General features: G+C 52.1%; 1 protein-coding gene and 1 pseudogene across 1 annotated transcript in view; one reads left to right on the forward strand and one right to left on the reverse strand.

Annotated features, from left to right (window-relative positions):
• The first annotated feature begins 10,805 nt into the window (after nucleotides 1–10,805).
• Nucleotides 10,806–22,138, forward strand: LOC147659241 (endogenous retrovirus group V member 2 Env polyprotein-like; annotated as a pseudogene).
• AK1 (adenylate kinase 1) overlaps nucleotides 22,023–25,470 on the reverse strand; it is a 48,574-nt gene continuing 45,126 nt past the window's right edge. Inside the window, exon 5 of the mRNA XM_086951861.1 lies at nucleotides 22,023–22,327. Coding sequence (XP_086807987.1) covers nucleotides 22,259–22,327 — 69 coding nt within the window. The 3' untranslated portion in view covers nucleotides 22,023–22,258. The remainder of the gene's footprint in view (nucleotides 22,328–25,470) is intronic.

Here is a 25,470-nt window from a genome sequence, read left to right on the forward strand (position 1 = left end):
AGCCGTTCGTCCACTCTTATTGTGGCGTTCTATTTGGGCTAAGCCAGAAACTCGATTCACTCAAGAAATTATTCTTGACTGTATAGGCCTGGACTTTTCTTTACGTATTCTTTGGCTGAAATATATTAGTTTCTGGTTTAAGACTCTGTTTGATATTGATGTTCTTACCGACCCCGAACTTGCGGTAGAAATACCCAAAAAGGAGATCAAACAAACTTTTTTAATGTACAAAAAGAAAGGGCGAGATGAGGTATATGGTAAGCTAACTACTGTGAAGTTCTATAGAGAACTTAACTTACCATCGGGGTTCCAAGCCTATCTCCTATATGTCTGCCGCCCATCTCATCAATATGTTTTAACCCGCGTCAGGCTGGGTATTGTACACCATCTAGTTGCGTTCCCAGTACAGAAACAGAAATCTGAAACCCCCTGCCCTTGTGACAATGTTTCACGCCAGAGTTGCTGCCATTTCTTACTTTTTTGTAAATTTTATCACTTTTTAAGATTAAGGTACTTAAAACCTATATTTATTAAATATAATATACGGTCTTTTAAGAATGCCCTTGTGTTACTATCAGCTTTAGAAAATGTGGACATATGTTTTTTTGTTGCCACTTTTATTTTGAAATGTACAGCTGCCAGGAAAAGTATTGTATTGCTATGAATTCTATATTCCTGTCTGTACTTCCCCAAAATGTACAGCTGCCAGGGTGAGCATTTTTTAGCAGTGTTCAACTTATTTTCAATCCTGTCTGTACATGTTTTCTTCTTTTGATTTTTCACATTTTTATCATACAGCTGCCAGGAAATGTTTAGTGCTGCTATATTCCTATACTTTCCTGTCTGTACTAAAAAATTTTAAATCAAAAAATTTACATGTCCCATGATTTAGGCAGGGGCTTGTTATTCAACGTACAGCTGCCAGGATAAGCATTTTGTGCCAATTTATTTATTCCTGTCTGTACGATTTTAACTTCTATACCTTTTGGTCATCTTCATGTTTTTTAATTATGATCCAATGTTTAAACGCTTGTTAGTATGTGTCCTATTCCCACATGAATTATTTTGGATTCCCCTGTATAAATTTTGTATTTTATAACAATTTTTTAATGCAATGGATTGATTTCATGTTTTGCTTGTATGATTTGTTTGCAAATCGAATAAAAGCTTTGAAATTGATTGCCTGTCTATATGGGTTGCAACTCATATATAACTCTTCGGACTCAATAATGTGACTAGTCACTAACAAACAATCAATCAAAGAAGTCGGGGCAAGCGTATAAAACTGCCTTGCCCAAAAAGACTATCAAAAGCTCGGAGCAAGCATCGTACAACGATTATTACCAAACAAGAGCATCCAGATTCCAACTGCCAAGTTCCAAATTCGCCCAAACGGCCACTACACGGCAAACCGACAGAAGAGGTCTCAGTCGATGACCGGCGCCACCCAGATGGTCAGATCGGAAGGGAAGGAAGAATACCTCGGGATGCTAGGACTAAAAGCGCCGCTGGCAGTGATCACGTCCCCGGCACGGTTCCAATCCTTCGTCACGACCAATCCTTCGAGCATCCGAGTCGCCGATGAGCCCCACGTTGGGCGCCAATTGACGAATACCAGGCCTCAGCCAAGCCTGCAAACGCGAAAAGGGTTCGCTCTTCTGTACGCAGAAGTCCTAAATCTACACAAGAAATTGGCACAGAAACTGGAAATACAAAAACATAGTTTAATAAACCTTTAAAGGTGGTACTACAGCCCACACAACACTCTACAGTATTGTACAAGGTAACACAAAGAACTCGGACACGCGGTCCCCTTTTATACACATAAAGGGGTTCATAAGTAGGCGGTTACAACTCAAAGTACAGGATTTACTTCCATATATGGATGTTTCTTGAACATGATCGATACATGGGCGGAGTTAACGGTTCATAGGACCCCTCTAATGCACATTCCAATCCTTGCTGAACAAAAACAGATGTTACACATACTGAGCATGCGCTAAACAGGCTGGAACTATTTTTAGCCTGTTGCTGGGCAAACTTCAGAGGTGACTGTCAACGAGGTAGGACTTGCCTCGTGGTGAGCACATGGCGGAGTGTAACATCTAAGATGGATGCCAGAAAACAAAATGGAGTCTGGCCGTACTTAGAACTACGAGCGGGAAAACCATGCTAAAGACACAGTAACATGTCTTCAGTGAATGCTTATCATTATCGCTGTTTTATTTACAACAGGTGGTGAACAAATCCAAGCAAATGCGGAACATTTCCATGGCCCAAATATGTAGGGCAAACAGATGGGGGTTCGTACGACATGGGTGCATCAATCTTAGAACACCAGTCTACTGCACGGAGGAGGGGGTCCACTTGTCTGGATATGTTCCTACTCAATATAGTTGGGGTCCTAGAGCAGTTAGGCTGCTCCTAAAAGAAGCAGTGGGTGGAACTGCCAACGATCGGGAAACCGCTGGCAGCGTGGCGGAGACAGACCAGAAAGATACCTAGTGAAAAGAGTCACCTAGGAAGAAGAATGCCCCTCGGCAGGGGCACTGGGGGCAGGCGATGGCACACAAGGACAGCCAGAATAGAAGAGCTGCTCAGACAGTGCCCATGGGATGCCTCACAGCAGTGGCACTGGGGAGCAGGTGATGGCACATAAGGACAGCAGAAGAGCTGCTCAGACAGTGAACGTGGGATGCCCCACGGCAGGGGCACTGGGGCAGGTGATGGCACATAGGACAGCCAGAAGAGAAGAGCTGCTCAGACAGTGCCCTTGGGATGCCCCTCGGAAGGGGCACTGGGGGCAGGTGATGGCACAGAATGACAGCCAGAAGAGCTGCTCAGACAGTGCCCTTGGGATGCCCCATGGCAGGGGCAGTGGGGGCAGATGATGGTGCATAAGGACAGCAGAAGATCTGCTCAGACAGTGACCGTGGGATGCCCCACGGCAGGGGCACTGGGGGCATGTGACGGCACATAAGGACAACCAGAAGACCTGCTCAGACAGTGCCCGTGGGATGCCCCACAGCAGGGGCACTGAGGGCAGGTGATGGCACATAAGGACAGCCAGAAGAGCTGCTCAGACAGTGCCCATGGGATGCCCCACGGCAGGGGCACAGGGGGCAGCTAATGGCACATAAGGACAGCCAGAAGAGATGCTCAGACAGTGTCTGTGGGATTCCCCATGGCAGGGCCACTGGGGGAAGGTGATGGCACATAAGGACAGCCAGAACAGATGCTCAGACAGTGTCCGTGGGATGCCCCATGGCAGGGCCACTGGGGGCAGGTGATGGCACAAAAAGACAGCCAGAAGTGAAGAGCTGCTCAGACAGTGCCCCTGGGATGCCCCTCAGCAGGGGCACTGGGGGCAGGTGATGCTACAGAAGGACAGCCAGAAGAGCTGCTCAGACAGTGCCCTTGGGATGGACCTCGGCAGGGGCACTGGGGGCATGTGATGGCACATAAGGCAGCCAGAGGAGTGAGGAAATAAAATTGACAATTGTGCCCCATTGTTTCCCTTCTTTCTGCCTGGTAGCCATTTGATTCAGACAGCACCCATTTTGCGTGTGTCATCCATTTTGTCTTCAGACCCACGAGCAAGACACCCTGCACCTGGCACCTCCATTCATAGACCACACATTCCTGTGGTTTGGCCAATTCCGAGAACCAGCGAGATAGTTCCTGTTTTAAGAGATAGTTCCTGTTCTTGACTCTAAGCCGAGAGATAAACCCCCCGGATGAGGAAGGGCCTTCAACTGAAAAGAGCATATTTCGACACATCGCATGCACTCTCACGAGACACAAGACACGCCCATACCTTGACACATCTGGTTGGAAATTACTGCTTGTCACTTCCTTTTTTTCTTTTGATGCCTACTGACTGAATCTGTATAAATATTCTGCTGTGTGAATCAAGCTTTAGACCACTCCTGAACCTGCTTGGTGAAGGAGCTCTCCCTTAACTCGAGTTATTGAATAAAGCCCTTAACTCTGCACCACGGACTCCTCTTTCTTTGCTTACTGATAGTATTCTAGAAACTCTGATATATGAGGTAATAGTATATTTACCACATATTTCTGGCGCCCGAACAGGGACGCTCCCTCTTCTCTACTCGCCGGAGGTACGGGACCTGACCCGGTGCCCTTTTTAACGCCCTCGACGGACTCTATGTTCACAAGGACGAGGTATTCTCGCAGAGTCCCTCGGAGGCCACAGGGACTGTGGTTCTGCCCTGGTACCCACACGAGGCGGTAACGAAGATTGCGGAGCGTCTCCACCCAGGCCCGAAACCCAGTGAAGAAGATGAGTCCGAGGTCCTGAGAGCCCTTCCCGCGCAGCGTCAAGTTATCTCGAGATTTCAACACTCCAACGTTCCTCACCCGGTGAGTACCTTCGTAAAGAAATTTCAAGTTCAAGACGTGTCTTTTCTTAAACAAGCACGGTCAAGACGGGCCCTGTTAAAAGGACCCAGTAAAGTATTCAAGTTGTAATTCTTGACTATTGTCAATTGATCTTGCCACCATGCCGTTGTTTTCTAAATTACATAAACTTACAACCAGAAAAGGGTTCCTGGAACGGGAAGTGGCCATTCCTGCGAAAGATACCCCTGGTCATTTCATATATCTCAAACACGGCTTGGGTGCAATAACATATTTTGATCTATGGGTTGATTACACTAAAAAATTAGAATATGAGCACAGATGGCCTGACACAGGGACCTTTGATATCGAATGTATCATGAAGATAGAAGAACAATTGTGGAAAAGGAAGGCTAGACAGTCTCAGCTAGATTCAATCGAATTATGGAGAAAGGAAGCACACAGGAGACAACAGAAGGAACTCAGTAAGTTAGAGAAGGGAAAGATAATGTCAGAACAGGCCAAAGAGGAACAGTTACAGGAAATAGGTCGAGAGAAACTGGACGAGGAACGGGACCGACACACACATGCCCAGACCTCTGGCCTTTATCCAGTCCTACCAACAGACCCAGATAAGCCCCGGAGACATGATCACGCTCCGTCGGCCCCTGTGATGGACCTGGTTACATCATATCTTTTGGATAACCCACCACCTCCCTATATTAATGCCCCCGTACCACCCCGAATAGAGCCACAAGTAGGGGCAGAGGGGGGAGCACCTGAAGAAGCCCCATCTAAACACCCGGAAAGCCACACAAAAGAAGAATTACCTTTCAGTCCGTATGATGAGACACCAGGAGTGGGAGCAGACGCTGTAGTGTCGCGCACCTTGAGAGACAGTTCTGGTGCCCTTAAAGGAAGGGTAAATTCTAAAGAATTGTTAGATGCCGCCTCTGAGTTCCTACGTACAGGGAATAAAGAAGAGGCAATCCCTACCCTTATGAAGGGCAGAAGAAAGAAAGAAAAGGAACACATTTTCACATTCCTTGTCTCCTGCTTCCTTAGACAACTAGGTACAGAAGAACCGGAAATACCGTCAATATTAAGGAACTTGTTTAACAACCTGTCGGATTATAATACCATTGACGCCCTTGATCAGGGCGTCGCAGACTTTACACAAGCAGTAATTAAACATAGAAAAAATGTTGACGAAGAGGGTCCGGACCCAGAACAACTTATGGTGACCCGATCAATAGGTAAAAAAATAATTCGAGGATGTGGGCCTCCGGGGACTAAAGATGCCAAATTTCAGGCAAATTTCAGGCAAAACCCCGGGGTCCCCACGACCAACATTTCGAATTCTTAGGACCCTCACCCGAGGAAATGTTTGAAAATACTGTTCAGGCTTTAGAAGTCTGGCTAGATATGGAACACCCTCTCAGCACTCACGAGAAGGAAGTGGCAAGAGCCGCCGCCCAGTGGGCTTCCTGCCCCTCCAAGTATAATGATGATCTGGTCGCACAACTATACCCTGCCCTGATCCCTCATGAACAAAGACTAGCTGGTATCGATATGGTACAACACCTGATCACATTAATGGGAGTTTGGTGTTCCAGAAGCCAACCCAAACTGACCCAACTCCTGGAAGATTGTGCGAATAATAAATATTTGTGCAACCCTCCAGGGTTCCTGAATCAGTTCTTAGAACTTCGCGCCAGATGCCATGGACGCCTAAATATCCAGTGTTCAGTCAATGAGAGGAAATTATCCGTTAAGAGAAGTACACCCTAGAATGACTGCTAATGATACCTTGGAAAGAGTGTTTGTTTATACTCCCTTGACTAAGTTAGAAATGTTGAAAATGAAGGAACTGGTACCCACCCATGAGAAAGACCCTGTGGGATTCTTTAGGGAACTGGGGGATGTGTTACGAATGGGTAGCCTGACCTATACGGACATCCTTTCTCTTCTAAAAATACTGCTGCCAGGGGGTACCTTTGGTAAACTAAAAGAAAAGGACTGGGAGGTAGGAATACATGTAATAAAATGGGCCGAACTAGCAACAGAGGACGACACCCAAGCCCGGGACAACCGCTGGACAATAAAGTTAAATTGTTGCCCGATGCAATAATGGCTGTTCTCCCTCAATTATTGGCCACAAAGAGAGAAGACTGGGGTGCTATTTCAGCCTGTAAGCAGAAAATAGGTGAGGATGTGGGGGACTATTATACCAGGTTAGAGAAATGCTTTACCGCCAACAGCGGACTCACACCCGCTAGCGATTCGTACATGCATCTCTTCGTCTCTAAGCTAGTAGAGAATGCACTACCCCAAGTGAAAGATAGAGTACTTAAAGTAGAAAGCACTTGGCAGGCAAATACTGCTTCTCAAATGCTAAAAATGTTACAGTACCATCAGAATAGGATACGTGAATAGAGCGAACAAGAGAAACGTAGAATGAAGGACACAAAAATGAAGGCTCTCGTGGCCCAGACAGTGCCCACGCCCTCTGTGGCTACACAAAAGGAAGGAGGTCCAGACAAGGTCTGTTGCAATTACTGCAAGCGGCCTGGTCACTATGTACGTGAATGTCCTGTCCTGAAACACAACTTAGCCACAGGAAAGACAAAACCCCGTTCTTACCCACCCCAACAGGGCGACGCAGGAACGGAACTGGGACCTCCCACTGATAGACCTTCACTAACACCACAAATGTACATTGGAACTGACTTCAACACAGACTCATACCCCGAGTTTTCATGAAGAAGCCCAGAGAGAGGAAAAACTCCACCCCTAATACCCATTCCAGTAGATCAGAAGGGTCCCTATGTAGACGTCTCGATACTAGGGGAAGAACGAAAGTTCTTATTAGACACCGGTGCGAGTAGGACAACAGTTAGTCATCAACAAATTCCGGAGGTACCTCTCTCGGGTAGACAGAATATATCTCTGGGTTTCACAGGTCAACCAATAGTTAACAAAACATCGCAACCTATACCCCTGACCTTAGGTCCACTCACCACTGTCACAGACTTAGTGCTCACTGAATCATGTCCTGAAAATGTATTAGGAATAAATCAATTGAAAGAAGTAGGAGCGGTAATTGTCTGTTCTCCCCATGATGTATGACTTTTCTTGCGAGACTTTAAGGGTCATTACACCTCAAGAGAACTAGACAATAGACTAATATCATTACCATCATATTTATGGGCACAAGACTCAACAGATGTAGGATGCATGACCATACCACCACATAGAGTCACTGTGAAGGAAGGAGCTGCTCTGCCACGTCTTAAACAATATCGAATACCCCCACGGCAGAGACAGCCCTATTGAGAATAATAGAGGATCTTATCCGATCGGGTGGTCAAGGAAACCCAATTCAACATCTGCAACTCCCCCGTTCTTCCTGTTCACAAGAAAACAACCCCTGATTCCCCACATGTGTACAGATTGGTAGTTGACTTGCGAAAACTTAATGAATGCATCATTCCCAACACCCCGTGGTCCCCGACATTTCCACCCTGCTCACTGCCGTTGACTCAGAGGCTTCCTGGTTCACGGAGATAGATTTAAAAAATGCCTTCTTCTGCATTCTAATACACCCAGATAGCCAATACCTTTTCGGCTTTTCCCTCCAAGGTCGAAGCTTCCAATTCACGAGAGCACCACAAGGTTTCACTGAGAGTCCCAGTATATATAGTCAAGCATTGAAAAGACAACTGGACACAGTTCACATGCCCCCTGAGACTGCCCTCTTGCAATATGTAGATGACAAACTTATTACAGCGAGATCAGAGAAACAGTGCTGTAACGCATTCCTGACTGTTCTCCATTTCCTTGCTGATAATGGACACAAAGTTTCCCCCTCTAAATTACAATTCTGTTTACAGCAAGTCGCATACCTAGGGCACTTGCTGTCAAAGGAGGGTAGGTAACTAACCCCTAAACGCATCAAACTCATTACCGCCATGACAAGACCCCAAACCCAAAAACAAGTCAGAGCTTTCATGGGACTCACCTCACACTGCAGACAGTGGATCCCTCAATTCGCCCTCATAGCCAAACCCCTTGTACAGTTAACAACGTCCGAAGCGGCACAACATCCGCAGCTTCCCTGGCTTGAGGAACATGAACAAGCTTTTCAGACACTTAAACAAGCCCTCTGCCAGACTCCAGTGTTGGCCACACCGGATTATTTGAACATTTTCACACTCTTCGTTACAGACAGACACGGTACAGCCCTATCGGTATTAACACAAGATCAAGGAGGCAAACATAGACCTTGTGCCTATTTCTCAAGTACCTTGGACCCAGTTGCACAGGCTCTTCCAGCATGCTTGAAATCTGTAGCAGCTACAGCACAAGCAATATGCCAGAGTGACACCATAGTCCTAGGACATCCATTAACAGTGCAAGTCCCCCATTCAGTGGAACTACTTCTCAACAGAACCCAAACACAACACCTTACCGTAGCAAGATTGACAGGTTGTGAGATGACACTATTTCAGCCCCATATAACAATACGTAGGTGTAACATTCTAAACCCTGCAACGTTGCTACCCATTTATGACGCCCAAACGAACATTCATGACTTCATTAGTGAGGTTGAACTAACAACGAAACCAAGACAAGACCTTAGAGACACGCCCCTACCCAACCCTGACAAAACATTATTTGTGGACGCTCTTGCGTGCGCCTTACAACAGGAGAATTGGCGGCTGCCTATGCAGTGACAACCGGATCCACTGTCCTCGAGTCACATAAGATCATAACGTTGTCAGCCCAGGCTGCAGAGTTACCTAGGAAAAGACCTGACCATTAATGTGTACACTGATTCACAATATGCATTTTGAGTAGTGCACAACTTTGGCACTCTATGGAAGGAACGAGGGTTCCTCACCTCCCATGGATCCAAGATCCAGCACGCCGAACTCATTACACAGTTACTCGAAGCCATACACAAACCCAAACAGATATCAGTGATCAAATGCAAAGCACACACTAAAGGGACAGATGACATTTCAAAAGGAAATGAGTTCGCTGATTCAACAGCTAAAACAACAGCTCGAACAGAACTGACAGCATTACAGGGAAATAGGGTGCTCGTGGTCCGAGACCCTTTCCAAGATCTACAGAATACCCAGAAACATGCAACCAGAGCTGAATTACAGGAGTGGAAAGAGAAAGGAGGGGTGCAGATGGAACAAGGGTGGATGACTCCGGAGAGAGCTGTGTGGTTCCTACCAGATGCGATGGTCCAGGTCATTATCAACACGATACATGGGTCGGCGCACCTGGGGGAAAAGGGTATGTTAGAAAGCATCAAAGATATATGGCACAACAGACACCTTAGAGCAGCAGCTAAACAACGAACTAAGACCTGCATGATATGTTCTCAGTACAACCCTGGCAAGGGCACACCCGTTGAGCAAGGTGGGTTCCACCCACAGGACCACCCCTTCGAAGTCCTCCAGATGGATTACATCCAAATGGATCGATGCAGGGGACATAAATATGACTTAGTGGTCGTGTGTGCTCTGACCAGGTGGACAGAGGCATACCCAGTCCCAGACTATACTGCATCAACAACAGCAAAACAGTTGGTGAGAGAATTCTTCCCTCGATATGGGCTGCCCCGTGTCATTTACTCAGATAATGGCCAACCTTTCTCGTCTGAACTAATGAAACATGTCTCACTACTCCTGGGGTATACCTGGAAGTTCCATTGTGTCAGACACCCCCAGGCTGCAGGCCTGGTAGAAAGATATAATCAGACCTTGAAGACCAAATTAGCAAAGGTGGTGGCCGAAAAAGGGGTGGACTGGGTCACAGCACTGCCAGTGGCACTGTTCTACATAAGGATGATCCCACACTCAAGAACAGGACTAGCACCCTATGAGATCGTATTCGGCAGGCCCCCCAATGTGTGGGGAACGACTAGACCCGAATCCATCACAGATGTTAACAGTCTTGTGCTGACAGATTACCTAGCTTCTTTGATGTCTGCACTCCGTTCTTGTCGTTCACAGGTGGCTGCAGCTTTTCCAGACAAAACCAACCCTGAAGAACACACCATCCGACCCGGGGATTGGGTCTTGGTCCGCAATTTCGACAGGACAAATCCCCTCCAGCCCAAGTGGAAAGAGCCGAAGTTGGTACTCCTAACTACGCGAACTGCGGTGAAGATCGAAGGCAGAAAAGGCTGGTTGCATGCCAGTCATTGTAAAAAGTACTTTGGGAAAAATAGACTCCGTTGCCAGCGATATTGCCAAACCTAGTGACACTGTGACTGAACAATTCTCATTGCCCTTAGAACAGACCCCACAACAGGATTATAAATCAAAGTTGAGGTCCGCCACCCAGACTCTGGCTGATTAAGTCCACGGACACAGGTCCAGTGGTGAAGTGGTCAGAGCATAGGGGCAGACTCAGACACCCTGACTATGTGGGAGAAAGAGAAAGTGAGGTGCCGAAAGAAGAATGTTAAGAAGTTGCATTGCGTCTCTATATTATGTTTGATAATACTGTTTCTCTTGATAACAATCATGACATGTCTCGGTTGGGTCCTTCACATTGTTTTCCCGCCAGCACCACATACCTCCCATGCACCTAACGGCACCCAGGAACACACACATCACGATCTACCCCCTCATGAGCAAGCCCATAGACTAGCCTTGCGGAACAATACCTTTATACAGATGCTACACTATACTCATCAGGCCAGCAATACCACAGAATGCTGGATATGTGGCCGCCTCCCACCTCATCAAAAAAAGGGAGGGATGCCTCTCTTCCCCTTCCCGTTTTCTTATAATGGGACTTGTGAGGCCTGGTTCGCCCTAATAACAGCCGACAACACTACCCCCACCTCCTGCCCTTATGGAAATAATTCATGCAAGGATGGGTGGCCTTGGGGGGACTTAAATAAGGTCCTTAATGCTGTCTGCTACCCGAATGAGGATGGAGATCCTCAGGCGACAGGTACGGTCCTAGAAAGCGAAGAATACATGCAGGGGACCGTGACCATGTCCTACCGGATATTAAATACCAAACCTAAAAGGAATGCTGGGCCCCCTTCCATCTCGGTCTCAACAGTAAAAGGGCACCTGTGCGTCCGAAAAAATGGCTCTGTTCCATTAGGACACAGTGACTGCCATACCACTGTGAGCTTTGAAGACAAAGGAAAATCATCATTTCCAGCATCTCGCCATACTTATTTCATCTGCGGGCAAACGGCCTATGTGCGGCTGCCCTTGAACTGGGGGGGAACGTGCTAATAAGCATTTCTGCTACCTTCTGTCTTTGTGGCCCTATCCACTTACCACCGAGACCTCCTAGTGCCCCATGTTAGACATAAAAGAATGATCGACACCTCCGGGGTTGATCAAGTGGAAACTACATGGGAACAATACACAGACTTCAACAAAGGATTCTTTTTCTTTATCGGCCCTGTGCAGAACAGCAAGCTCATACGCAGGTTGACAAGGACCTTGGAGGCTGTTGTAAATCAGACGACGTCTGCCCTGGGGAACTTGACTCAGGAACAGTCTGCCATAAGATTGGTTGCTCTCCAAAACCGCCTTGTCCTTGACATCATCCTGGCTGATAGAGGCGGAGCCTGTAGAATTATCGGCTCTAGCTGCTGTGTTTTCATTCCTGATAACTCGCCGTCTGTATATACGGCTATAACAAAATTACACAAGATAGCCGCCAGCCTACATCAAGAACCTGGCACTTGGACATGGTCTGACTGGTTTTGGAAAATAATATCATCCTGGGGATGTAAATTGCTATCCGCAGCAGGCATCATATTCCTGGTAATAACTGGATGCTGCCTTTGCATCCAATGTGGCCCTGCCCTGTGCGGACTATGCGCTGCAAGCTGCATTCCTAAACCACATATCCAGCAGAAAGAAAACGAAACAATTATGCTACAGGAATGCATAGACAATCTCATGCAAATTGAGATATAAATACAGGTACACTCTGGGGCAAGGAGGGAATGAGGAAATAAAATTGACAATTGTGCCCCATCGTTTCCCTTCTTTCTGCCTGGTAGCCATTTGATTCAGACAGCACCCATTTTGCGTGTGTCATCCATTTTGTCTTCAGACCCACGAGCAAGACACCCTGCACCTGGCACCTCCGTTCATAGACCACACATTCCTGTGGTTCGGCCAATTCCGAGAACCAGCGAGATAGTTCCTGTTTTAAGAGACAGTTCCTGTTCTTGACTCTAAGCCGAGAGATAAACCCCCCGGATGAGGAAGGGCCTTCAACTGAAAAGAGCAAATTTCGACACATCGCATGCACTCTCACGAGACACAAGACACGCCCATACCTTGACACATCTGGTTGGAAATTACTGCTTGTCACTTCCCTTTTTTCTTTTGATGCCTACTGACTGAATCTGTATAAATATTCTGCTGTGTGAATCAAGCTTTAGACCACTCCTGAACCTGCTTGGTGAAGGAGCTCTCCCTTAACTCGAGTTATTGAATAAAGCCCTTAACTCTGCACCACGGTCTCCTCTTTCTTTGCTTACTGATAGCATTCTAGAAACTCTGATATATGAGGTAATAGTATATTTACCACAGGAGAAGAGCTGCTCAGACAGTGACCGTGGGATGCCCCACAGCAGGGGAACTGGGGGCAGGCGATGGCACATAAGGATAGCCAGAAGAGATGCTCAGACAGTGCCCATGGGATGCCCCATGGCAAGGGCACTTGGGGCAGGTGATGGCACATAAGGACAGCGAGAAGAGAAGAGCTGCTCAGACAGTGCCCGTGGGATGCCCCACGGCAGGGGCACTGGGAACAGGTAATTGCACATAAGGACAGCCAGAAGAGCTGCTCATACAGTGCCCGTGGGATGCCCCATGGCAGGGGCACTGGGGCAGGTGACAGCACCTAACGACAGCCAGAAAAGAAGAGCTGCTCAGACAGTGCCCTTGGAATGCCCCTCGGCAGAGGCACTCAGGGCAGGTGATGGCACATAAGGACAGCCAGAAGAGAAGAGCTGCTCAGACAGTGCCCATGAGATGCCTCACTGCAGGGGCACTGTTAGCAGGTGATGGCACATAAGGACAGCCAGAAGAGAAGAGCTGCTCAGATAGTGCCCTTAGGATGCCCCATGGCAGGGGCACTGGGGCAGGTGACGGCACATAAGGACAGCCAGAAGAGCTGCTCAGACAGTGCCCGTTGGAGGCCCCACGGCAGGGGCACTGGTGAGCAGGTGATAGCACATAAGGACAGCCAGAAGAGCTGCTCAGACAGTGCCCATGGGATGCCTCACAGCAGGGGCACTGGTAGCAGGTGATGGCACATAAGGACAGCCAGAAGAGAAGAGCTGCTCAGACAGTGCCCTTAGGATGCCCCATGGCAGGGGCACTGGGGCAGGTGACGGCACATAAGGACAGCCAGAAGAGCTGCTCGGACAGTGCCCGTGGGATGCCCCACGGCAGGGGCACTGGTAGCAGGTGATGGCACATAAGGACAGCCAGAAGAGAAGAGCTGCTCAGACAGTGCCCATGGGATGCCTCACAGCAGGGGCACTGGTAGCAGGTGATGGCACATAAGGACAGCCAGAAAAGAAGAGCTGCTCAGACAGTGCCCTTAGGATGCCCAATGGCAGGGGCACTAGGGCAGGTGACGGCACATAAGGACAGCCAAAAGAGCTGCTCAGACAGTGCCCTTAGGATGCCCCATGGCAGGGGCACTAGGGCAGGTGATAGCACATAAGGACAGCAGAAGAGCTGCTCAGCCAGTGCCCATGGGATGCCTCACAGCAGGGGCACTGGTAGCAGGTGATGGCACATAAGGACAGCCAGAAGAGCTGCTCAGACATTGCCCGTGGGATGCCCCATGGCAGGGGCACTGGGGCAGGTGACGGCACATAAGGACAGCCAGAAGAGCTGCTCAGACATTGCCCGTGGGATGCCCCATGGCAGGGGCACTATGGTGCAGGTGATGACACATAAGGACAGCCAGAAGAGCTGCTCAGACATTGCCCGTGGGATGCCCCATGGCAGGGGCACTATGGTGCAGGTGATGACACATAAGGACAGCCAGAAGAGCTGCTCAGACATTGCCCGTGGGATGCCCCATGGCAGGGGCACTATGGTGCAGGTGATGGCACATAAGGACAACCAGAAGAGCTGCTCTGACAGTGCCTGTGGGAGGCCCCACGGCAGGGGCACTGGGAGCAGGTGATGGCACATAAGGACAGCAGAAGAGCTGCTCAGACAGTGCCCTTGGGATGCCCCACGGCAGGGGCACTGGGGCAGGTGATGGCACATAAGGACAGCCAGAAGATCTGCTCTGACAGTGCCTGTGGGAGGCCCCACGGCAGGGGCACTGGGAGCAGGTGATGGCACATAAGGACAGCCAGAAGAGCTGCTCAGACATTGCCCGTGGGATGCCCCATGGCAGGGGCACTAGGGTGCAGGTGATGACACATAAGGACAGCCAGAAGAGCTGCTCAGACAGTGCCCATGGGATGCCCCACACAGGGGCACTGGGGGCAGGTGATGGCACATAAGGACAACCAGAAGAGCTGCTCTGACAGTGCCTGCGGGAGGCCCCACGGCAGGGGCACTGGGGGCAGGTGATGGCACATAAGGACAGCCAGAAGAGATGCTCAGTGTCCATGAGATGCCCCACGGCAGGGGCACTGGAAGAGTTGCTCAGACAGTGCCCATGGGATACCCCTCGGCAGGGGCACTGGGAGGAGGTGATGGCACATAAGGACAGCAGAAGAGCTGCTCAGACAGTGCCCTTGGGATGCCCCATGGCAGGGGCACTGGGAGCAGGTGATGGCACATAAGGACAGCCAGAAGATCTGCTCTGACAGTGCCCGTGGGATGCCCCACGGCAGGGGCACTGGGGGCAGGTGATGGCACATAAGGACAGCCAGAAGAGCTGCTCTGACAGTGCCTGTGGGAGGCCCCACGGCAGGGGCACTGGGGGCAGGTGATGGCACATAAGGACAGCCAGAAGATCTGCTCTGACAGTGCCCGTGGGATGCCCCACGGCAGGGGCACTGGGGGCAGGTGATGGCACATAAGGACAGCCAGAAGAGCTGCTCTGACAGTGCCTGTGGGAGGCCCCACGGCAGGGGCACTGGGGGCAGGTGATGGCACATAAGGACAGCCAGAAGAGATGCTCAGTGTCCATGAGATGCCCCACGGCAGGGGCACTGGAAGAGTTGCTCAGACAGTGCCCATGGGATACCCCTCGGCAGGGGCACTGGGAGCAGGTGACGGCACCTAAGGACAGGCAGAAGAGAAGAGCTGCTCAGACAGTGCCCTTGGGATGCCCCACGGCAGGGGCACTGGGGCAGGTGACGGCACATAAGGACAGCCAGAAGAGCTGCTCAGACAGTGCCCGTGGGATGCCTCACAGCAGGGGCACTGGGAGCAGGTGATGGCACATAAGGACAGCAAAATAGCTGCTCAGACAGTGCCCGTGGGAGGCCCCATGGCAGGGGCACTGGGAGCAGGGGATGGCACATAAGGACAGCGGAAGAGCTGCTCAGACAGTGCCCGTGGGATGCCCCATGGCAGGGGCACTGGGAGCAGGGGATGGCACATAAGGACAGCAGAAGAGCTGCTCAGACAGTGCCCGTGGGATGCCCCACGGCAGGGGCACTGGGGGCAGGTGATGGCACATAAGGACAACCAGAAGAGAAGAGCTGCTCAGACAGTGCCCGTGGGATGCCCCACGGCAGGGGCACTGGGGGCAGGTGATGGCACATAAGGACAACCAGAAGAGAAGAGCTGCTCAGACAGTGCCCATGGGATGCCTCACAGCAGGGGCACTGGTGAGCAGGCAAGTGGTCAGCAAGAGTCCATAGCAGGCAATCATGGCACTCCTAGCCCGGGTGGGTGTGACGTCTGCTCAGGGAGACCAGTATCAAAGGAAGCCTCGACTCTGCAAACACTGAGACTCACTCCTGTGAAGGGTTCACTCAGGGTTAGTTCTGTCAACCAGAGACAGGGAGCAACGTTTAGACATCGACAAACGTGACGTTCATCAAGTCAGCATGAGAACTGTGACTGACCAACCAATAACCAATAAGGCGTGAAATGTATGATTCATGGATTGATATGTGTAATAAAACTGCAACCTTCATGCACCTCACACTGTCCCCGTGTGATTTAAGAGGAGGGTGTATGCGGGGTGTGGCAGAGGAGGAGGGTCTGCGAGGGGTTGGGATGTGAGTCGTACTTTGATGTTTGGCGAGTGGAGGATAGAAAGGCGGCTTCACACGCTGAGGCCTTTGGGCACTGAGGGCACTCCGAGCGTAGGGGTCCCGCACACGAGGAGAGAGACACAGACCGAGGCAACGGGGGTCGCCATGGGCCAGCCGTCCTAACGGATGTAGGGGACAAGGGTTGTCCATATGTATGTCATGGCGGGAGCACCATAGGGAAGCTGCAGGGGGTGAACTGGAGTCTGCCCGTGTACGGGTATATACCCTGCAGGGGTGAGATAGGTGCCAGAGAGTGGTCCCCATCGCGAGATCTGCCAGGGGCACCTGATAATGTTCATTCTAACTTCAGACCATGAGTCGGAGGACAGAATAGCACGCGATTAGCGTCACCATTTGAAGGGTATGGAATGGAGAATGGAGCTTTGTTGACTCACGTTGACGTGATGTGTAGAAGCCGTAGGGCCTCACAACTGTAGTCACAGATGTTTCATGTTTATTGTCAACGAATACAGACCTTGGTATAACTGCAACTGACGTATGTGGCAGTAATATACTTTCTACTGTTTCCAATGTCCACAGGGTTGATATCTGTTTATGTCACCTCAATGCCCCCTGAGGAAGAGCCAAGGGAGCTCTGAAGGGCATTGGGGCTGAAGTCACCTGGATCAAGTGTGCACCCTGCACGCTGCATGGAATCGAATAACGAATAAATGACGCATAGAATGATATAAATCAAGTTGAGTCACCTGGATGAATTTGTGTTTGACCGGAGACGGAATTGGTTGAACATCAAAGAGGAACTGAATGACAAAACTGGAGCAACTTCAAATAACCAGATTAAGAGGCAGTGAGGCCCTGACCCAGTGCGGGTGGGGGGACACACTATCCCAGAGAATGACAGGTGCAGGGTGGGGGGCTTCTATCCCAGAGAAGGGGGGGCTTCTATCCCAGAGAGGGACCAGTGCAGAGTGGGGGGCTTCTATCCCAGAGAGGGACCAGTGCAGGGTGGGGGGCTTCTATCCCAGAGAGGGACCACTGCAGGGTGGGGGGCTTCTATCCCAGAGAGGGACCAGTGCAGGGTGGGGGGCTTCTATCCCAGAGAGGGACCACTGCAGGGGGAGGACAAACTATGACACCTTAATCGTGCTCCCAATGAATCATTAGTTGCATCCCAAAAGGCACTCTATAAAGCTTCTTTTTTATTAAAAGCAAGGATTCCACTCCAGGGTATCTTGATCATTCAATAATTTTTATTCTCATAAATTTTCATCTGTTATTTTCATGATTTTTCTTTACTTTTCAGAAACATCATATCCATTAGATTATCATTGCATTAATCCATCACTCCTATGCGTTTCGGGCACTATGACGCCCTTCCTTAGGGAGTAGCAATAATAACACTGTTCGCGAAGTATACCTTGCAATCTGCTTCGCCGGCCCCGGCTCCCCCGAAGTTCCACGCTGCCGCGTCAGCCTACCTTGCTCACTCCTGCAGTGGAATCCTTGCTTTTAATAAAAAAGGAGATTTATAGAGTGCCTTTTGGGATGCAACTAATGATTCATTGGGAGCACGATTAAGGTGTCATAGATTCAAGCGTCAGAGGTCGGGAGACGCTACCAAAAGAGCACCTAAGATTTATGAACGTTGAGTTTGATACTATAACATTATCCACACTGAAAAATTAGGCAGTGCATCTGGAGTGCATTATTGATTGGAGGACACACTATCCCAGAGAGGGGCCAGTGCAGGGTGGGGGGCTTCTATCCCAGAGAGGGACCAGTGCAGGGTGGGGGGCTTCTATCCCAGAGAGGGGCCAGTGCAGGGTGGGGGCTTCTATCCCAGAGAGGGACCAGGGTGGGGGCTTCTATCCCAGAGAGGGACCAGGGTGGGGGCTTCTATCCCAGAGAGGGGCCAGTGCAGGGTGGGGGCTTCTATCCCAGAGAGAGACCAGTGCAGGGTGGGGGGCTTCTATCCCAGAGAGGGACCAGTGCAGGGTGGGGGGCTTCTATCCCAGAGAGGGACCAGTGCAGGGTGGGGGCTTCTATCCCAGAGAGGGACCAGGGTGGGGGCTTCTATCCCAGAGAGGGACCAGGGTGGGGGCTTCTATCCCAGAGAGGGGCCAGTGCAGGGTGGGGGCTTCTATCCCAGAGAGAGACCAGTGCAGGGTGGGGGCTTCTATCCCAGAGAGGGACCAGGGTGGGGGCTTCTATCCCAGAGAGGGGCCAGTGCAGGGTGGGGGCTTCTATCCCAGAGAGAGACCAGTGCAGGGTGGGGGGCTTCTATCCCAGAGAGGGACCAGTGCAGGGTGGGGGGCTTCTATCCCAGAGAGGGACCAGTGCAGGGCGGGGGCTTCTATCCCAGAGAGGGACCAGGGTGGGGGCTTCTATCCCAGAGAGGGACCAGGGTGGGGGCTTCTATCCCAGAGAGGGGCCAGTGCAGGGTGGGGGCTTCTATCCCAGAGAGAGACCAGTGCAGGGTGGGGGGCTTCTATCCCAGAGAGGGACCAGTGCAGGGTGGGGGGCTTCTATCCCAGAGAGGGACCAGTGCAGGGCGGGGGCTTCTATCCCAGAGAGGGACCAGTGCAGGGTGGGGGGCTTCTATCCCAGAGAGGGACCAGTGCAGGGCGGGGGGCTTCTATCCCAGAGAGGGACCAGTGCAGGGTGGGGGGCTTCTATCCCAGAGAGGGACCAGGGTGGGGGGCTTCTATCCCAGAGAGGGACCAGTGCAGGGTGGGGGGCTTCTATCCCAGAGAGGGACCAGTGCAGGGTGGGGGGCTTCTATCCCAGAGAGGGACCAGTGCAGGGCGGGGGCTTCTATCCCAGAGAGGGACCAGTGCAGGGTGGGGGGCTTCTATCCCAGAGAGGGACCAGTGCAGGGTGGGGGGCTTCTATCCCAGAGAGGGACCAGTGCAGGGTGGGGGGCTTCTATCCCAGAGAGGGGCCAGTGCAGGGTGGGGGCTTCTATCCCAGAGAGAGACCAGTGCAGGGCGGGGGGCTTCTATCCCAGAGAGGGACCAGTGCAGGGTGGGGGGCTTCTATCCCAGAGAGGGGCCAGTGCAGGGTGGGGGGGCTTCTATCCCAGAGAGGGGCCAGTGCAGGGTGGGGGCTTCTATCCCAGAGAGGGACCAGTGCAGGGTGGGGGCTTCTATCCCAGAGAGGGACCAGTGGAGGTGGGGGGCTTCTATCCCAGAGAGGGGCCAGTGCAGGGTGGGGGGGCTTCTATCCCAGAGAGGGGCCAGTGCAGGGTGGGGGCTTCTATCCCAGAGAGGGACCAGTGGAGGTGGGGGGCTTCTATCCCAGAGAGGGACCAGTGGAGGGTGGGGGGCTTCTATCCCAGAGAGGGGCCAGTGCAGGGTGGGGGGCTTCTATCCCAGAGAATGACCAGTGCAGGGTGGGGGGCTTCTATCCCAGAGAGGGACCAGTGCAGGGCGGGGGGTTTCTATCCCAGAGAGGGACCAGTGGAGGGTGGGGGGCTTCTATCCCAGAGAGGGGCCAGTGCAGGGTGGGGGGCTTCTATCCCAGAGAATGACCAGTGCAGGGTGGGGGGCTTCTATCCCAGAGAGGGGCCAGTGCAGGGTGGGGGGCTTCTATCCCAGAGAATGACCAGTGCAGGGTGGGGGGGCTTCTATCCCAGAGAGGGGCCAGTGCAGGGTGGGGGGGGCTTCTATCCCAGAGAGGGACCAGTGCAGGGTGGGGGGCTTCTATCCCAGAGAGGGACCAGTGCAGGGTGGGGGGGCTTCTATCCCAGAGAGGGACCAGTGCAGGGTGGGGGCTTCTATCCCAGAGAGGGACCAGGGTGGGGGCTTCTATCCCAGAGAGGGACCAGGGTGGGGGCTTCTATCCCAGAGAGAGACCAGTGCAGGGTGGGGGCTTCTATCCCAGAGAAGGACCAGGGTGGGGGGCTTCTCTCCCAGAGAGGGGCCAGTGCAGGGTGGGGGGGCTTCTATCCCAGAGAGGGGCCAGTGCAGGGTGGGGGCTTCTATCCCAGAGAGGGACCAGTGGAGGTGGGGGGCTTCTATCCCAGAGAGGGACCAGTGGAGGGTGGGGGGCTTCTATCCCAGAGAGGGGCCAGTGCAGGGTGGGGGGCTTCTATCCCAGAGAATGACCAGTGCAGGGTGGGGGGCTTCTATCCCAGAGAGGGACCAGTGCAGGGCGGGGGGTTTCTATCCCAGAGAGGGACCAGTGGAGGGTGGGGGGCTTCTATCCCAGAGAGGGGCCAGTGCAGGGTGGGGGGCTTCTATCCCAGAGAATGACCAGTGCAGGGTGGGGGGCTTCTATCCCAGAGAGGGACCAGTGCAGGGTGGGGGGCTTCTATCCCAGAGAGGGGCCAGTGCAGGGTGGGGGGCTTCTATCCCAGAGAATGACCAGTGCAGGGTGGGGGGCTTCTATCCCAGAGAGGGACCAGTGCAGGGTGGGGGGGGCTTCTATCCCAGAGAGGGGCCAGTGCAGGGTGGGGGGGGCTTCTATCCCAGAGAGGGGCCAGTGCAGGGTGGGGGGCTTCTATCCCAGAGAGGGGCCAGTGCAGGGTGGGGGGGGGCTTCTATCCCAGAGAGGGACCAGTGCAGGGTGGGGGGCTTCTATCCCAGAGAGGGGCCAGTGCAGGGTGGGGGGGGCTTCTATCCCAGAGAGGGACCAGTGCAGGGTGGGGGGCTTCTCTCCCAGAGAGGGACCAGTGCAGGGTGGGGGGCTTCTATCCCAGAGAGGGACCAGGGTGGGGGGCTTCTATCCCAGAGAGGGACCAGTGCAGGGTGGGGGGCTTCTATCCCAGAGAGGGACCAGTGCAGGGTGGGGGGCTTCTATCCCAGAGAGGGACCAGTGCAGGGTGGGGGGCTTCTATCCCAGAGAGGGACCAGTGCAGGGTGGGGGGCTTCTATCCCAGAGAGGGACCAGTGCAGGGTGGGGGGCTTCTATCCCAGAGAGGGACCAGTGCAGGGTGGGGGGCTTCTATCCCAGAGAATGACCAGGGCGGGGTGGGGGGCTTCTATCAGAGAGAGGGACCAGTGCAGGGTGGGGGGCTTCTATCAGAGAGAGGGACCAGTGCAGGGTGGGGGGCTTCTATCCCAGAGAGGGACCAGTGCAGGGTGGGGGGCTTCTATCCCAGAGAGGGACCAGTGCAGGGTGGGGGGCTTCTATCCCAGAGAATGACCAGGGCGGGGTGGGGGGCTTCTATCAGAGAGAGGGACCAGTGCAGGGTGGGGGGCTTCTATCCCAGAGAATGACCAGGGCGGGGGGCTTCTATCCCAGAGAGGGACCAGTGCAGGGTGGGGGGCTTCTATCCCAGAGAGGGACCAGTGCACGTGCATCAGTACTGAGTGACTCCCAGGACCCGCGGGCGATACCTTACCTACACACTGAACCTTCAACCCATGATACAAGAACAGAAGAAGAGAGCTTTAAAATTCTTTTGAATTTGTTTTACATCAGAAAAGACACAGACACAAACGTGTTGGTTTTCGTCCCACTTTTACTGTTGAAGAAACTGGAAACAAGCTGTCCGATCGAGGCCACTGCTCAGACTCCTGCAGGGAGCAGGTGGTTCAAGAGAGCACTGAGGCATACTAGTTCTGCATTGATGAGACAGGTGGCCGCAGGTTTCATGGTCCTCTCCAGTAAGGGAGTGAGTCGGAAGGGGGATCTTGGGTGTCAGGAGGGCAGATGGTGTCGGCAAGTCACCTTTTCTTCTTACTTGAGGGCGTCCAAGGCTGTGGTCACCTGCTGGAAGACCTCATCCACAGCCCCCTCGGCACTGATCTGCAGGAGAGAAGGTATCCACAGTCCAGGTCAGAGGGGCGAGTCGAGACCGTGGGTAGTTAAAATTTCTAGCAGCCCCTTGCTCCCGTCTTCAGGAGTCTGAGTCATTTCCTCTCGCAAGCTTCTCCGTCCCATGATCCCCTCAAACTCCATCTCATGATTCCCTCCAATGATTATCTCCAAACTCCTTCTGGACCCTGCTTCTCCATCCCATGATCTCCTCAAAACTCCATCTCATGATTCCCTCCCATGATTGTCTCCCAACTCCGTATGAACCCTGCTTTTCCATCCCATGATCCGCCCCCACAATCCCCTCCATGCTTCATTTCATGAACTTCACTTCTCCATCCCATGATCCCCTTCAAGCTTCATACCATGAACGCAAATAATTTGTCCCATGGTTCCCTCGAATGATCCCCTCCAAGCTCCATCTCATGATTCCAGCTTCATCCCATGATCCTCTCCTATGATCCCTTCCAAGCTCCATCTCATGAATCCTGCTTCATCCCATGATCTTCTCCTATGATCCCTTCCAAGCTCCATCTCATGAATCCTGCTTCATCCCATGATCCTCTCCTATGATCCCTTCCAAGCTCCATCTCATGAATCCTGCTTTTCCATCCCACGATCCTCTCCTATGAACCCCTCCAAGCTCCATCTCATGAATCCTGCTTTTCCATCCCATGATCCTCTCCTATGATCCCTTCCAAACTCCATCTCATGAATCATGCTTTTCCATCCCATGATCCTCTCCTATGATCCCCTCCAAGCTCCATCTCATGCATCCTGCTTTTTCATCCCATGATCCTCTCCTATGATCCCTTCCAAACTCCATCTCATGAATCCTGCTTTTCCATCCCATGATCCTCTCCTATGATCCCCTCCAAGCTCCATCTCATGAATCCTGCTTTTCCATCCCATGATCCTCTCCTATGATCCCTTCCAAACTCCATCTCATGAATCCTGCTTTTCCATCCCATGATCCTCTCCTATGATCCCCTCCAAGCTCCATCTCATGAATCCTGCTTTTCCATCCCATGATCCTCTCCTATGATCCCTTCCAAACTCCATCTCATGAATCCTGCTTTTCCATCCCATGTTCCTCTCCTATGATCCCCTCCAAGCTCCATCTCATGAATCCTGCTTTTCCATCCCATGATCCTCTCCTATAATCCCTTCCAAACTCCATCTCATGAATCCTGCTTTTCCATCCCATGATCCTCTCCTATGATCCCCTCCAAGCTCCATCTCATGAATCCTGCTTTTCCATCCCATGATCCTCTCCTATGATCCCCTCCAAGCTCCGTCTCATGAATCCTGCTTTTCCATCCCATGATCCTCTCCTATGATCCCTTGCAAACTCCATCTCATGAATCCTGCTTTTCCATCCCATGTTCCTCTCCTATGATCCCTTCCAAGCTCCATCTCATGAATCCTGCTTTTCCATCCCATGATCCTCTCCTATGATCCCTTCCAAACTCCATCTCATGAATCCTGCTTTTCCATCCCATGATCCTCTCCTATGATCCCCTCCAAGCTCCATCTCATGAACCCGAAATCTCTGTCCCTTGATTCCCCCTACAATCCTGCCATGCTTTGTCCCATCAACTCTACTTCCCCTTCCCATGATCCCCTCTAAGAGCCTCTCTGCGGTCCAAATATTTCCCCCACTTCTCTTTCTCATTATCCCCTATGTTCTCGTCGATACCAGTCCCATGCTTCCCATCCATGATACCCTGCACTTTCCATGCCATGCTTCCCAAGCCATGATCCGTCTTCTCAATCCCATGCTTCCATCACAATACTCTCACGTGCTCCTTAAATGTTTTGCTCATACTCCTCCGATCTGTCTCATGATTCATCCTACGTTCTTTTCTCGCACTCTTTCCACACCTAGTACAGCCTGCCCTCGTATCATCCCCTCGTATGGTCCACTCCATGCTCCATCCCATGATCTCCGTCATGTTCCTCTCACTCTTTTCATGACCTGACACATCCCATCACCCCCCAAGTGCTCCGTCCCATACTTCCAGACCCATGATTCCCCGGTATGATCCTCTCCGTCCCATACTTCTAGACCCATGATTCCCTGGTATATCCTCTCTGTCCCATACTTCCAGCCCCATGATCCCCTTGTATGATCCTTTCCGTCCCATACTTCCAGACCCATGATTCCCTGGTATGATCCTCGGACCTCTCCGTCCCATGCTTCCATGCCCCATGATCCCCTCGTATGATCCTCTCCGTCCATTAATTCAAGGCCCCATGATCCCCTTTGTCCCATGCTGCCAGCCCATGATCCCCTTGTGTGATCCTCTCCGTCCCATGCTTCCAGACCAATGGGGGTGAGGTAGAGTGAAGGGAGACAGAGCAGGCGGAGAAGGGAAGAGGAGAGGTCTGGGGAACGGAGGGGTTGAGGTCGGGCGAAGGAAGGAGGCGAGGTCTGAAGAAGGGACTCAGTGAGGTCTGGAGATGGGAGGAGGTGAGGAGACGGGAGGAGGTGAGGTCTGGAGAAGGAAGGAGGTGAGGTCTGGAGAAGGGAGGAGATGAGGTCTGGAGAAGGAAGGAGGTGAGGTCTGGAGAAGGGAGGAGGTGAGGAGACTGGAGGAGGTGAGGTCAGGGGATGGGGAGGTGAGGAGGTGAGGAGACGGGAGGAGGAGAGGTCTGGAGACGGGAGGTGGTGAAGTCTGGAGACAGAAGGAGGTGAGGTCTGGAGACGAGAGGAGGTGAGGTCTGGAGAAGAGAGGAGGTGAGGTCTGGAGACGGGAGGAGGAGAGGTCTGGAGAAGGGAGGAGGTGAGGTCTGGAGACGGGAGGAGGTGAGGTCTGGAGAAGAGAGGAGGTGAGGTCTGGAGAAGAGAGGAGGTGAGGTCTGGAGAAGAGAGGAGGTGAGGTCTGGAGACGGGAGGAGGAGAGGTCTGGAGAAGGGAGGAGGTGAGGAGAAGGGAGGAGGTGAGGTCGGGAGAAGGAAGGAGGTGAGGTCGGGAGAAGGAAGGAAGTGAGGTCGGGAGAAGGGAGAAGGAGAGAAGACGGTGAGATGAGGTCTGGAGAATAAAGGAGGTGAGGTCTGGAAACAGGAGGAGGTGAGGTCTGGAGACAGGAGGAGGTGAGGTCTGGAGACAGGAGGAGGTGAGGTCTGGAGAC

The sequence above is a fragment of the Lissotriton vulgaris genome, unplaced genomic scaffold, assembly GCF_964263255.1.
Source record: "Lissotriton vulgaris unplaced genomic scaffold, aLisVul1.2 SCAFFOLD_881, whole genome shotgun sequence".
NCBI lineage: Eukaryota > Metazoa > Chordata > Amphibia > Caudata > Salamandridae > Lissotriton > Lissotriton vulgaris.